Raw genomic sequence first — 14,863 nt, 5'->3', positions numbered from 1 at the left:
CTTAACGCGACGCCCCGGCCCGAGGCCTCTCGGCCCCGGCGCCCCGCGGCGACGGCCTTTCTCACGCACCCTCTTGCTCCGTGCCGCGTCTCCGGAGGCGGCCGCGGGGCGCAAACCCGCCGTAAACAGGCTGTCAGGATTAATTGGGCCGACCAGTGGAAAACACAACAGTAAAACCAGAACTAAAGCAAGAGTTCTGTGCAGCGAGTACAGCGGGGGCAGGAGGGAGGAGGGAGGAGAGCCCTTCGCCTTCGCCGCGGGGCCGGACGCGGCCGAGCCCCGCCGAGCTCCTCGCTGCCGCGAACCGCGGCCCCCCGCCCGCCGGCAGCGGGAAGCGGGGTCTTTTTTCATAGCTGACAGCCCATGAATATTTATGGCCCCGCGTTAAAAATGTCCAGCCGCCTCCCGAATTAGTCACGGGGCCCGCGGCTCACGCGCCCGGCCTGCGTTTCGGGGCAGGAACCGGCGCTGCAGCCGGGAGCGGAGGCCTGGGACCCCGGCAGCCCCGGGATCCCCCCCCCCCATCCGTACCCGCGAGGTCCAGCATCCCTCCAGGCCCGGGATCAGCGGGGACGAGGCGCCGCGGCGGGGCGAGGGCGGTGCCCCGGCACGCGCCGCCGCCTCCCCGAGGTCGCCGTTTATTTATTTATTTTCCCCGAGCTGTGCAACGCAAAGTTCGGGTCTCCCTCCCCCCCCTTCATTTGTTGCAGTTTCTCTGTAATTTAGTGCGGGTTTTAGTTATATTGTAATTGAGTTTCCTGTGTCACAGCGTACCTCAAACAGAAAATATAAATATTTAACAGCCTCCACTGGTAATAAAGATTCGCATTTGCCTCGTTTTGCTTCCCAGCACATGAATATTCCGGGCCGTGCTCCGTGCGTAAGTGGCTTCATTCAGCCTCAGCCCCGGTTATGCAATGCAACGTTAACGACGGAGAGAAGCTAGAGCTGAAAATAATCGGGAACAGCCTCGACGCACCGGTCGGATGTTGCAGGCTCCTCCGCAGGCGCCAGCGCCCGCCGCTCTGGCCGCGCGGGACCGGCCCGGTCCCGCCGGGAACAGCGGGGCCAAGCGATTCCCGGCTCTCCTGGCGGGTGGCCGAGGCCGCTGGGCTGCGTTTGGGGGCTGCACCCGCGGGAGACACCGGCCGCGGCCGCGGCGCCGGAGGCCAAACGCGCGTTCGCGTTGCGGAGCCCAAATGCCGAGCGCCGGGGCCGACGAAAGCCCGCGGAGGAGCCAGCGGTTCCCAGCTGGGCTCGAGCAGGGCTGCTGCAGGCGGTGGCGGAACCCAGAATCCGCCCAAACGCCTCTTTAAAAGGTAAAAAATGTCAGGGCCATCTCTAAAATAATAGCTAATAACCCCTAAGCGGTGACGGCGGCGCGCACCTCGGCGCTGGGGACGTGATTTAGCGGCTCTCTGCCCGCCGAAATGGGAGCAGCTGCTCTCTGCTGGAAAGAGGAGGAAGATCTCCTCATCAGCATTAAATTTAAATGAGCCAGCCCTGATTTGCATGTTTCTGCGGCGCTCTGTTTCTGCAAAAAGGCTGACTTGGGAGCGCGGGTTTGCGGCGGAGGCTCAGTAATCAGCTTCTCCTTCGCTGCGTTTCTAAACACATTAAATAAGGCTCCTGCGTCCTAGGAGCCTCCGCAAGTGCAGAAGCAGTCGCAGCCCCGGGGCGATCGATGTCCGGTCCCCGCCGCCCGTCCCCGTGTCCCTGTCTCTGTGCCAGGGTGTCCCGGCGTCGCTGCCACCGCTCTCTCCCGCTTTGCAAGCTGCCGACAGAGCTCACCGGGCTTCATGTTATTTTTAATTATATTTTACTTTAAAGGGCCATTAATTACAAAGATTCCCCAGCAGAGGACTTAAAAAAAAAAAAAAAAAAAAAAAAAAAGGAAAGAAAAGAAAAAGGGGATAAAGAGCCCGTTCCGCATGCAGGGTTGCGGCAGGCGAGCTGGAATATGGATCCGTACTGAGGGGGCCAGGAGGGGAACCGGGTGGACGCGGAAAGCAATGCCGGGACGGGGGTCTGGGGGGTGGGATTGGAGACTGAGGCTCTCCGAGGGCTGACGAAGATCCTGGTGGAAAAGGGGAAGAAATGGAGGGTTTTGGGGGAGGGGGCTGCAGCGGCTCCGGCCGGGGGGCACCGCGGGGTCCGGGGTCTCCGAAGCAAAGCGCGCGTAGCGGAGGCGAGCCGGGGCCGGGCGGGCTGCGGGCTGCGTGGTCGGGGCCTGGCAGCGCTGCGGGCGAAAACCCTCGCCGCCAAAGCCGGCGAGCGCCGCAGATGGGGAGCTGTCTCGAGCGAGCGGCAGCAGCAGAAGGCTGGATTTCACGCCGGGCTTTTTTTTTTTTTTTTTTTCCCTTTTTTCCCCCTCCCTCTCTCTTTTTCCGAGGAGCGCCTCTTCCTTGAAAGCTGCGCGCTGTTTTGCACTCACACTTCAGCGACAGGCGGGGAAAACGCGCTGCCGCTCGCTTCGCTGCGTGCCAAAACCGCCGCGGCCCGCGGTGCGAAGCGCGGTGTTTGCTCAACAGCGCCCGTTGCCGAGGACAGGCTTCAGTCGAAGCCGCGGCGCGTGCTGCAAGCTGCGAAACGCGCCGGGGCGGGGGGAAGCATCCGGCGAGGTGCTGAGTGCGCTCAGCGCCCGCCCCAGCCTGGGCGCGTGGGATGAGCGGCGCCGGGAGCTGGCAAAGCAGCGGAAATGACCCTCTCGAAGCTGAACACCTGCCTGCCTGGAAAACCTCTGCTCTAAGGACCTGCCCGCATTTATGCATACGTGTATACCTATATATTTTATTTTCCTTCTTCCCTACAAGATATTTACTGGAGGTAGCAGCAGTTGTTAGGGGAAATGAGTTTTTTTTTTTTTTAGCAGGGAAAAGCTGATTTCCATCACGAAGTACAAGCCGCGAGCAGCCCCACTCCCCGGCGCTGCCCCCGCATCCCGAGCGGCCCCGCGCTCCCCGAAACGCCAGCCTCCTTCGGGGACTGACTGTGTCCCAAAGGGGCAAGGTGCAAACGTTGATCGTGCAAGAAAGCACTGGTCACTGGCCAAAAACAAGCGGTCCCTAAATTATTAATTCTGCTGCACACGCCGAGCAGACCGGGCCGGCCGCACGCTCCCCTCCGCACAGCGACCGTGCCGCTTGCCGCGGTGTATTTTTCCCCTGACTACCCGCCTGGCTCTTCACTTAACGAAGACAGCGGTCACAGCCGAACAGCCCCCGTTACGACGCGGTGCCGCTCCTGTGCGGCCGCCGCCAAATCCCGCGAGCACTCCGGCCATCCCCGGGCAGCAGCTCGCGCGCCCCTCGTGACGGTTTCCCTGGGGCCCCTTCCTGCCTCCCCCCCCGAAGCCACCAGCCCTAGAGCCCCGGCGGCCCCTCCGCCCGAGCTCGCCTTGCTGCAATTCGGAGGCCAGGGCTGCGCGTGCGAGGTGAGCGTGACCTCCTCGGTTTCTTACGCGCTGTTGAAATTTCTCCTCCTTTGCGGCCCGGATCCCTAAATGTGCGTCTCAGGTCACCGGTGCCGCTCGCCGCTGCAGCCGGCGCTTGGGGTGGGACCGGCGCGGCCCTTCCCTGGCCATGTGCTACGTTTGGGCTCTGAGCTGAACCTCTTGGTGCAGCTGAAGAAGGCAAATACCCAGTTTACTCGAGGGGACCCTGTAAGGGTGGACTGGCGCAGGGGGACGTCCTAGGCTGGGGTGGGCTCGTCAGCTCATCCCTGCTCCAAGCAATTATGAGACGGGGCTCAGACGTAGCTGAAATCAAAGGCAGCTCTGCCGGCAGCTTTGATCGGGCTAAAACTTCACCCATGGCCTCTGCTTTCGGCATCCCTCCCCGTCAGCAGGTAACTCCCTCCACCTCAGTGGTCTCTTTTCCCCCACAAGAACATCCTTTTATCCATCCATATCCATACCAAAACCATGCCAGACCGGTGCTAGCCTGAGCCGCCTGATGCTCAGCTGCTTCGTTTCAGGCTTGGGGGGTATGCGGCTTTGCTGGGCCTTTCTTCTTTTTCTGTCCTTTTTGGAGAAGGAGTGTTCTCCGAGATGGGAAACTTTGCGCGGTCTCTTGTGTGTGATGTTGTATCTGTTTAGAGGGCAGGTATCTTGTAAAGCAAAATGTTTCCAATTCTCTCAAAGAATGCAATTCTAGAAAATGTCCCCAATAAACAAAATGAGCCAAACATAATTAAAATGGAGACAGCATATAATCTGGTAACCCACTTAAAGGCTCAAAGCTTCAGCCTTTAAAAACTGTTTGCTCCAAATCCATTTAAATAAACAGAATGACACACAAAGGCTCTCTGTACATTATCAGGATGCAAAGGGAATCGGATCAAAAGCAGCTGTGGCCAGGCTGTACATAGGCAGTGAGGAAATTGCTTGGTCTAAGATTGCACCTTGCACATGCAAATGCGCCGGGGGACCCTTCGGTGAATCGCATTTGTACGACAGCCCAGCTCCTGGCTGCTGGGACAAGATCAGTGGGCACCCCTTGGCCCCTGCTCTTTCCCTCCTGTAGTGGCTGTGGCAGGATGCTTTGGCCGGTGTGGAGACATGCCAAAGATCAGCTAAGCTTTGGCTTCCCTGTGCATGCTCCCACCAGCACCCAGAGGGTGGAATTGCTTGGAAGGAAAAAAAAAAAAATAGGAGTCCCTTTCCTGAACACCCAGGCTGCAGGCCAGGCTCCCCACCAGTCCAGCACTGCTTGGGCCACTTGCTCCATCACGCTTGTTTCCCGGTGGCCTTCCAGAGGTTTTCCCAGCAGCGCAGCCACGGCGAATGCAGGGCTGCAGCATCTCCCTTCCCCAAGTGTTGTCTCTACAGCTCTGCAGCAGAGCCCGACTGGCCTTGAAGTTTTGCCAGCGAACGTGATTTGTCTCAGACTGGGCAGCACAGGCTGTGGGTGCAAGAGCAAGCGTGCTCGCAGGCCAGCAAGGGCGTTCTGGGTCAGCCGGAGCATCTCCTGGTGCTCCGTGGGGTGGTTTCTGGTAGTTAGAGAGGGCTTTTTGGGGGGTGAGGTGGGGTGCTCCTGTAAATTCGACTTGTGGGAGAAGTGACCATGGGGAGAGTGGCCAGGCTGTTTTTAAAGTTGCAAGAAGTCTTAATAAGAAACGAAGCCTTGACGAGGACTGTGGGGATGTTTGCACCCGGAACTGGTGATGCTTGCAGAAAATCCCTTACGCCAGCCCTCCCAAAAAACAGGGCACCTCCAGGTAGGGCTGCTCCCGGAGTTGTCCTGGGGAAGCCCCACAGCGATTTTGGGGCCCTTATGACTCTATGGTGTGTTGGGGCCAGAAGCCCCCAGGATGGCTGCATTAACCCTGGGGCTGCAGGGTGCTGGGGACAGCACACATTTCTGCACTCAGCCCTCGGGTGTGCCGGTTGAGGGGCCGGGAGGCAGCAGGGATCTGCCCCTGTGCCCCCCGGAGCACATCCCGGCCCTGCCCGGCCGCTGCTTGTGCTCCTCCCTCCCTCTCCCCCCCCCCCCCGCCGCGGGTGCGCAGCCCCCCGAGGGCACTCGCCGCCCGGTCGCTGCCGTCGGGGCCGGCTGCCGTCGCGGCGGGGCCTCGCACCGGCAGAGGGAGCTCCGGCCGCGTCCTGAGAGCGGCGGGGGCCGGGGCAGCCGGCCGGGTCTCCACCTCCGGGCCCGGCTGCCTTCGGGCTGCTGGCCGGGGCGCGCACGTCGGGGCGGGGGCTCGCCCCGGCGCGGCGGCCGGTGGGCTGTCGGCCGGCGGGGCCTCCCGAGCGCTGCGCCCGGGGCGGGGGGGACCCTCCGGCTGGGTGACAGTGCTCACTTGGCCGCTGTGGCGGGGCGGGGGGGCCGAGGGTTGTGTGTGTGGCAGGGGTGGGGTGCAGGGCTACGACCCCGTGCGAGGAGCTCAGCAGCACAGTCCCTGCTCGTGGGGGGCGAGCAATGGGGGGAGCCACTGGAAGGCCAGGCCGGGGCTTTGCAGCGAGGAGAGGGGCTCGCTGGGGCCTCCCGAGCAGGAGCAGAGCTGGGCTGAGGCAGTAGGGACCGCGGCGAGCCCCGAGCTGAGTGGGGCTGCGGTTTGGCGCACGCCTGGCACCCAGGGCAGGCAGCGCTCCCGGCCTCCCTCGGCAGCGTGGCCTCTGCAGGCCTCTCTCCCCCGAGGCTCCTGCCCTCCCGCACGGAGGGGCTAACCCCGCCTGGTCTCCCCACGCCTCCTGCCTGCACTGGGGCTTCGCCCCATTGCTTCCCCTGCAGCTTACCGGCTCCCCCCCCCCCCGCCCCCGCGGCTTGCTGCATTTCTTGCAGTGGGCCTGCCTCCATCTAAGAAATCTCTGCCCCCTCATCTTCCTCCTCCTGCGCTCGGCGCTGCAGCCCCCCACGCCCCCCCCCCCCAAAAAAACCCACAAAACACGCAGCGTCGCGGTGGCCGCGGCGAGCCGGGGGCGCATCCCCCGCGCCGGGGCGGCTGCCGTGGGTGCGCCCCGTCCAGCCCCGCCGCGCCGGGGGACCCGGCCCCCCCTTCCAGCTGCGCTCCCCCCCCCGCCTGACTGACACCCGCGACGGCCAATGGGGAGGCGCGGAGGGGCCGGGGGCGAGCCCCTATTGGCGGCTGCGGGAAGGAGGAGCCGGGACTTGAAGTTGGAGTGAGGGATCCAGCTGTGCGGTGCGCGCGGCGCGGCGCCCGGGAGCATCCTCGGCGCCTCCCGCCGCGGCGCCCGGGCGGCCCCCCCGGCGGGCCGGCAGCACCCGCCCCCCCGCCGGCGCATGGTGGGGCGCCGAGGGGGCAGGCAGCGCCTCTAGGGCGGCCCTGCCCGACGGCAGCGGGAGCGGGGGCCGCTCCGCCGCCCGCCCGCGGCTCGCCGGGCTCGGGCCCCCGGAGGCACGGCGAGGCGGAGCTACGGAGCCCGGGGCCGGGCGGCAGCGAGGGGGCCGCGGGAGCAGCCCCGGGGCGGCCGGCCGGCGGCTCGGCTCCGCATGCCGGCGGGGGGCTAGGCGGCGGCTCGCCCGCCCGCCGGGGCCCCAGGCAGCCCCGGCGCTGAAGCCGCCCCAGCCGCCTGCCGCCCCCCGGCATGGCCGTGCCCCTCTAGTCGCCCTCCGGCTCGCCCCGCCTTGCCCCGGCTCGCCCCCGGGGCCGCTGGCCGGAGGATGGACGAGGATGGACCGCGAGCGGCCGAGGAGGAGCCGGAGCAGGGCAGAGCCAAGACTTTCATCCGCCTTAATGACCTGTCCGGGGCCGGGGGCCGCCCGGGGCCGGGCGACAGGGACGCAGGCAGCGGCGACTCGGAGGCGGAGGCGCTGCCCTACCCGGCGCTGGCGCCCGTCGTCTTCTTCTACCTGAGCCAGGAGAGCCGGCCGCGGAGCTGGTGCCTGCGGCTCGTCTGTAACCCATATCCTTTGCGGGTGCCGGCGGCCAGGTAAGGCCCCCTGGGGCCCTTCACCCCCCCCCAAGTTATGGGGCTGGGCGGGGGGCGCCTCCCGGCGTCGGCCTGCTCTGCTGCTGGGGCCCGTGCGGGGCTGGGGAGGGGGAAGGAACCGGGATCTGGGGGATTTGGGGGGCTCCCCCTGCACCCAACCCTGGGGCTGTGCTCGCCCGCTCCCCACTGCTCTGGCCGGGAAGTTCTCTGGGCTGTTGCAGGGGGTCCCTGGAGGAGGGGGGACAAAACGCCCCCCGACCTGGCGCGGTGTGGGGCGATTCCCCCCGGGCATGGGAGAGCCAGGGCAGGACCCCCGGCTGCCTGTCCTCCTCCCCCGGGCACGCCGAGGGACCCCAACCGTTCCCCTCCCAGCCTGTTTCTCACCCGCTCTGGTTTTTAGGCTCCCCAGTCACTTCGGGGGGAGGGAGGTTAAGGAGGGCGCAGTCCAGGGGGAGGCAGCAGCATGGCCGGGGGGGGGGGGGAGTTGCTTTGCTGCCTGGCTCCAGGAGCCCAAAATAATTCACAGCATGCGAGGCCAGGGGGAGGCACCGCTCCCCACTGCGGCCCCGGGGATGCTCCGTGCTGGGGGGGGGGGGGGAGAGGGGGGTCTGGGCAACACTGGGATCATGCAAAGCTGAGAGTCCTCGGTGCTCGCCGCACCCCAGGGCCGCGGCTTGCCAGGCACCCAGGGACCCCGCGGCGGTGTGGGGCTGCGTGGGTGCCCCCCGGCCGGCCGCCCCCGCCGGCACCGGGCTGCGGCTCAGCTGCTTTAGCCGAGTTGAAGCGCCCTGGAGAAGACAACAGCGAATCGCTTCGTGCCGCCGTCCCGGTGCCTTTAAAACCTCCCTCGGAGTTGAGCCGCCACCAGCGCTCGGTCCGCGGCACCGCGAGCGTTTCGCCGTGCCCGGACTCCGCTTACGTTCGCGATTTGCAAAAACAAATACCTAAATGGAATCAAACGAGGCGCTGAGGCTTCCAGAGGCGCCGGCGTGCGAGAGGCAGCGGGCGCCCGGGCGCGCGGCGAGCTGCCGGCTCGCTCCCCTGCGAAAGCCGGCCGGGCGCGCGCGGGAGGAAGCCCCGCGTCCGGCGCGGGAGAGGCTCCGTGGGAGCGGGAGGACGCGGTGCGGAGGGCCGAAGGGACGGCGCGGGTCGTCCCGCCGCCCCCGCTTGGGACGAGCGGGTCGGAGCTGCGCCCGGGCTCAGGCTGGCGTGCCAGCGAAGAGCGGCGAGGGTCTGCCGGAGTTGCGAAGGTTGTTTTACTTGAGCTTCAGCAATAATTTATCTGCTAAAGAGCCTGCCTCCTTCCCTAAAATGTCCCCCAGGAGGGAAAAACAAGATTTTGCTTCCCAGGCCTGAATATTCCCAGCAGCTTCCCCGTGTCTCTCGCACACTAGCTCAGCGGCTCAAAGCTGCATTTATTTAAGCATCTTAGGAAATCTTGAAACTTTCTGAACCATTCTGTTCTGGGAAGAAATATTAACGACAGGCTGCAAGTCAGGGTGTTCTTATTACCTGCTATGACTAATATTGTATAGGATTGCTGATCTAAATGTTTTCAAGCCCCCTCCCCCCTTTTTTTCTCTCCTAATGATGTTGCTCTGAAGCAGGTGTTAACTCCTGCACCTTTTTCACTGTTTTCAGTGAACAGCTCCCCCCGCCCCTCCTAGAAATGGCTGGAAATGCATCTTTTCTGCAGCTGCCAATGCAAGCAAGTGAACTTTCGTCCTTGGAAAATTAGTGTTGTTTTAGAAGTCTCCCGTGGGCACCAGCCAGCACCACTTCAAACTGGGAATGGGCATTAGGGTGCAGCCCTGGAAGCTCTAATTTTCCTTGTCACTAGTTTTTGACTTGCTTCCGACAGAGAAATGAGATTGTGAAGAGCCGCTGGCCCCAGCGGGGCCGCGGGGGAGGCTGCCGCGGGCCTCGGGGCTGCCTGTCTGCGTGCGACTGCTGGTTTTCGGGGTCACTGACCCAGAATTGGGAGAGCTTATTTAATGATAATTAAAGGGGGAAAAAAAAAAGTAATTGAGCCCACAGAAGAGACAGGAGCGTGCTGGCTGGCTCGGCGTCCTCGCTGCACTGCCGCTGCCCGTCCCGTCTGCGCAGCGGGCTGGAAAAGCAGCTCTTAGCACATGCTAATCTTCTAGGTACCGCGGCCCTGCACCGAACCCCCCCAGCCCCGCGTAATCACGTCGTTGGAGAGGCTTCGTTGCCCCCAGCTGCTCTGGGTAGGAGTGACGAGGGCTCGGATCACGCGGCTGGCAGAACCTGCCCCGTCCCTGGCCGGTTTGGCAGCCCCCGGCTGCGCTTTCGGGGGCTCGTTCTGCTCCTTCGGTTCCTCTTCGCCGGCGGCCCGGCGTTGGCACCGGTGCAGCCTCGCTCGCAGAGGCCGGAGGAGGGTGTGGGGGGAGCGAGGATGCAGCGTTCCCGTCGGGGCGGTTTGTCAGGCTCTTCCGTGAGAGCTGAATTCAGAGCGTCTCCTGGCAGGGCCGCGGCTAGCGGAAAGCCGTGCGCTTTATCCTGACCCAGGAACGGGCGGCTCCGAGGCCTGAGATCTTGGGGTTTTAACTCTAAGACCGCGCGCGTCCTGCCAAACCCTCCTTGCCCTCTGCGCCGTAGCAGCGTTTTGAGGGCGAGCGTGGCCGAGCCGCGGCGGTCCCGCCTGCGGTGCGCCACGGCTCGCTCCCCGGCCAGCGCCGCGGGCCCCAAGGGCGCGATGCCGAGGCTTCCCCGCGGCACGGCGCAGCTCGGCACGGCCGGGAGCATCCGCGCTCAGAGCGCCCGAGAGCCGCCCGCGGCCCCGGCCCGGGATAAAACCCCGGAGCGCCAGTGGGAGCTGGAGCCCAGGTGGAGCCGGTTACTTGACTTCCACCTGTAAAACAAAAGCACCGTGAAGGGTTGGAGGATGAAAGGCTGCAACAGGGTCTGTTCCCCTGATCGGAGACCAAAACCGAGGCCGTTTTTCCGCGAGCTGTGGAGCGACTGAAGAGCGGGGATGGAGAGGGCAGGCAGGATGCTCCGGCTCGGCGCTACGGGCTCCGAATGGGCAGGAGCAGGGAGCTGTGACCCCGGTGCGGGACGGGGGGCAACATCGGCCCTGGCCGGATCGCGGTGCCGAGCCACGGCAGGGAGCTGGGTCCTGCTGCCTCTGCCCCGGAGCTGGGGAGAGGTTTCCATCAAGAAGGTGCCTGCGCAGGGAGGCGCTTGTGCGCTGCTTTTGTACACTTAAAAACAGTCATTTAACGTCGCTTTGGGGGGTTAAAAACCGCAATACTTCCCTTAGAGAGGTCTCGCAGCCGAGGGGGAGCCGCGAGGCCGGGGTGAGCCAGGCTGGGCCGCTCCGGGTGTCGTGCCGCTTCCCGAGGCGGGTGGCCGCGGTGCCTCCGGCTGGCGCTGGCATCAATGCGAGGATGCTGGGGAGAAACGGCCTCACCTTTATTCATTCATTTATTCTTTTATTCTTTTTTTTCCCACCCCTCTGGGAGCCCTCGCCGCTCCTCCGCGGAGCAGAGCCGGGAGCGGTTGGTCCCGATCCGAGCGTCGTGTCGCTGGGGCTCTCCGGCGGTGCCCGTCCGCGGCGCAGGCGAGGCGCCGGCGAGCGCGCCGAGCACGTGCTGCTGCGCGGGCGTGGGGATTTCTCCCCCCTCCTTTTCCTTTTTTTTTTTTTTTTAAAGGAGATTCTTCTGCGAATTCCCTCTTCCAGGCTGTTGTGTCACATCTGGAAGTTTGTGTAGGAGTTTATCCAAGCGCTGCAGCGCAGGACAGCTTTTTCTCATTTAGAATCCGTAGGCTGGCATTTTGCATGGGGCGTGGGGGGAGGAAGGGGAGAGGGGAGCCGCCTGCCAAGAGGGAGGCTGGAGCCGAGGAGCCGTAATGACTTCCAGAAGTTTTCTCCCTTGCTTTCCTTCTCCCTTTCTCCCTCGCCGCCGGGCGGTCGCCGGTTACGTGGGGCCGGCTCGTCCTCGACCGGCGGCTCCCCGGGGCGCCCGGCCCCGCTTCTCCTCGGGGACGGGCCGGTCGGATTCCTCGCCTCCTTGTAGGAAATCCGGAACAAGGATTCCGACAAGACGCGAGCGAGGCCGTCTCCGGAGGCCTGCTTTTAATTTGGGGTGGGAGGGGGGGAGGAGGAGGAGAGGGAAAAGGCAGGAATTGCTGGAACGGGATCGCGCGCCTGCTGCTCGCCCGCCGGCGCCGGCCCGGACGGGTCTCCTCGCGGTGGGGTCTAGTCCCCATCCCCTTCGGCGCCGGGATAAGGGCTCCAGCCGCCTCTTGCTCCGGCGCTTTCCCGGTTCTCCCAACCGGCGCGTGGCGACTTGCTGCTCGAGGACTCACCAGCCTCGGTGTTTCCTCGGCCCAAACGACCTCTCGATGGCTTGTTCGTTTGGGTTGTAAATGTGTTTTCCTTGGCACGGCAGCGTGGGCGAGTGTTTGCCTGGCCCGGGATGCCCCGAAGCGGCCAGTTTGGTTACCCAAAACCCGGGAGAGGCCGTGTCCCTTGGTTATTTACTCTTATTTCTCAAGTGGGTTAAGAGCAACCCGCAGCGGCGAATAGCTGCGAGCTGGAGGCAGGTCGGGAAGGCTTTGAAGCTCTGCCGTGGTTTGGAGGAGGTGGAGCATCCCGGTTAGCTGGGAGCCCCGAGCGTTTCCCGGCCCGCTCCGCGGCCAGCCCGTGGCTTCCCCTGCCCCGGCCGGGCCGGCGGAGCGCCTCGGCCGCGGGGCCGCGCGCGGAGCTTCCCCCAGCGCGGGACGGGGCGGCTCCGCGAGCAGCCCTCGGCCGCGGAGCACGGCGGGGCGAAAAAGGAGGAAATTCTCCCGGTTTTATGTAACCCAGTGACTAACGATTGGTTGCGCTCCGGGATGCGTTCACATCTGCTTCCTACCACAGCTCGCGCGAACAGCCTTCGAGCAGATGGAAAAAGCACGTTTCTCGGCCTGGGTATTTGCCGTGACAAAGTTTCGGGCTCGAGCTCTGCCTGCGGCGCTCGGTGACGATTTACCCAGCGCCGGTCAGCGCCTGACGGTGAGGCGGCCGCCGGGGAGCTTTCGCGCCTTTGGGGTTTCCCGTGGTTCGTAACTTAATCGGGTCAGGTTTAGCGCTCCTCCTCCGGAATTACGGCTCGGCCCTCGAGCGCGGCAAAGCGGAGCCGGCCTCTGCCCCGATAGATAGCGAGTGGGGCTCGTTAATGATTTGTTAATTTAATTAGGAACTGATCGCTAACCCGTTCTGAGGATAAAGCTCCCTTCTGGAGGGCAGGGCTCATCCCCTCTGCCTGCAACTGTGTGCCAAAACGTTTATTTTGCGTTAAGCTGACAGCCACGCTCTGCAAATATAGATGTTAATCGTGAATAAGGTTCATTTTTAGCTCTCGGTTGAGACGAGACTCGAGAGGAGCCCGGCTATTTGGGCCGGGGGCGGGCGGGCGCAGCCTCCGGGGATGCGCCCCGTCCCTGCCGCCGGCGCGTCCTGCCTCGTGCTCAAAAGGACGCCAAACCCCGGGGCAGGATCCCACAGCCCTGAGGTCTGTAGGAAGCTTGAAAATGTTTCCTTTGCTGAGGGCTGAAGGCAGCTTTCAAATGCATTTGCTGCGCTGCGCTTTAACCAGCCTCCGCTTCGATCTTATCCGCTAATAACACGAAAAAAAGAATCCTGCCCGGGTTTCAGGTACTTGTGTTAGACGCACGGCGCTTTTCACTCGGGCACCTTGCTTTCTGGACAGCTCGGAGATAGTAATTCTGCCTGAACCGGAGAAAACAGAAACCCCAGTAAGAACGATGAATAATCGGGCCCCAGCGCTCCAGTGAATTAATGCTTATTTGGGCCGACAGGGAGGAGAGGAATTAAATTAATATCTGACTTCTAACTGCTACTGTATGTGGTTATTGACTTATCTTCCTTTGGAGGAACGTAAGTCCGCCTCGGGCTGCGGCCGGGGGCCGGCGCGCCGCTCGGGGTCGCGGCGCGGGGCCGGCTCGGGCGCTGCTCGGAGCGCCGGCGCGGAGGCCGGGCTCGGGATCCTCGTTCCTCCGGCGGGGGATGTGGGCGCGTCCTGAAGGCCTCTCCGCGGCGTAAACCGCTTCGTTGTCTGCAGTCCCGAAGGAGGCCGAGACCCGCCGGAGCTGCCTGCCTCGGGCCTGGGCTGCAGCCGCCTGGGCAGCGCCCGGGATCTCCCTCGAGCTTGACACCAGCCCGCGTTGGGGGACGCTTCCCGCCGGGACCACCAGCTTTCCACTGCCTCGCGGCTCCGGGCTACCCGGGGAGTCCCCAGCGCCCGCTCCCGGCGCCGGGAGAACCGGGGCGTCCCCGGTGCTCGCCTCTCCATCGCCTTCCCTATCAAACGAGCACGGCCTTCGTTAGGCGTTGCCGCGGCGACGGCAGCTGTTAGGATGCTTTTGTCTCATCCCGCCGCCGCCTCTTCCCCGACGGTGGAGCGTGCCCGGCGCCCGTCCCCGGGGTCGCCGGCTGGAAGAGCGCCCAGGCCTGCGCGGCGCCCGCCGCCCCGGCTCCACGGCTCCGGCACCCCGGCTCCGGCGCTCCCCGTGGCGGGCACGCTCCGCGCTCGGGTCGGGCTTTCTGCTGCGTTTCGCTTTGCGCTTCCTCGCGGCCGGGCGATCCGGGGCCGAGCCGCGCACCTCGCGCTAAGTCGGAAACCCCTTTGCCGCGAACGGGGGCATCGGGTGCTCCTTTCTGCGGCCCCTTCTCCCCCCTCCCCAGCTCTGCCCCTTTTATCTTTGCAGTGTCTTGGGTTTCCACCGCTGCGTTTTACTACTGCCTTGGATTTGCATTGGGGGCAGAGTGGAGGTTGGTGTGTGTGTGATGAATCTATTCGAGGAGTTGTGATCCCTGCGTTTCATTTTGCAGTTCAGCTGGAAAGCTCTCGTTTCCAAATACACCCACACGCAGGCACAGCGAGGCAGGAGCAGGGAGCTGGAGTGGCTCGGGGGGAGGGGGCCGGGGGCGGCGGTGGGGCCGGGGCAGCGTCGGGCCGGCCGCGGGGCTCCGGGCGCGCGGAGCCGGCTGAGCCTGCGGCGGGGTTTGCCCAGCCCTTCCCCGGGCGCGGACGGGGACGTGGGGCTGCGGGAGTGGGCTCACGCGGCAGGGCGCCTGCAGGCAGCACCCTCGGAAACCCTGCCTGCGGGTGCTCCGTACGTCCCGCTCGGAGCGAGCCGTAGCCTTTATCTGGGCACGGTAGCCGGCGCCCCGTAAGCCGCCACCCGCTTGCCATCCCTCCGACACCCTCCTGGCCGCCCCCGATCTCCGCTTGCAGAGGGCCTGCCGCTGCAGCGGCTCCGTCCTCCAAAGCGAGGAGCGACGGGGTTAGCGGAAAAGCTTGCGAAACCTTCCTCCCTGCGGGCTCCTCGAAGCGTCGAAAGCAGCTTGGCGCCGGGGGCTGGCGGCCGAGACGAGCGCGGGGCGACCGAGCGGGCCCGCGCCATGCCGTGCCGTGCCGTGCCGGGAGCAGCCGCCTCCGGCGG

At 64.8% G+C, this 14,863-nt stretch overlaps 1 protein-coding gene across 1 annotated transcript in view; it reads left to right on the top strand.

The window, feature by feature from the left end:
• The first annotated feature begins 7,121 nt into the window (after positions 1-7,121).
• CACNA1G (calcium voltage-gated channel subunit alpha1 G) overlaps positions 7,122-14,863 on the top strand; it is a 128,893-nt gene continuing 121,151 nt past the window's right edge. The window contains exon 1 of the mRNA XM_062592076.1: positions 7,122-7,363. Coding sequence (XP_062448060.1) covers positions 7,122-7,363 — 242 coding nt within the window. The remainder of the gene's footprint in view (positions 7,364-14,863) is intronic.

The sequence above is a fragment of the Rhea pennata genome, chromosome 19 (assembly GCF_028389875.1).
Source record: "Rhea pennata isolate bPtePen1 chromosome 19, bPtePen1.pri, whole genome shotgun sequence".
NCBI classification, from domain to species: Eukaryota; Metazoa; Chordata; class Aves; order Rheiformes; family Rheidae; genus Rhea; species Rhea pennata.
This window is presented reverse-complemented; position numbering and strand designations above follow the sequence as displayed.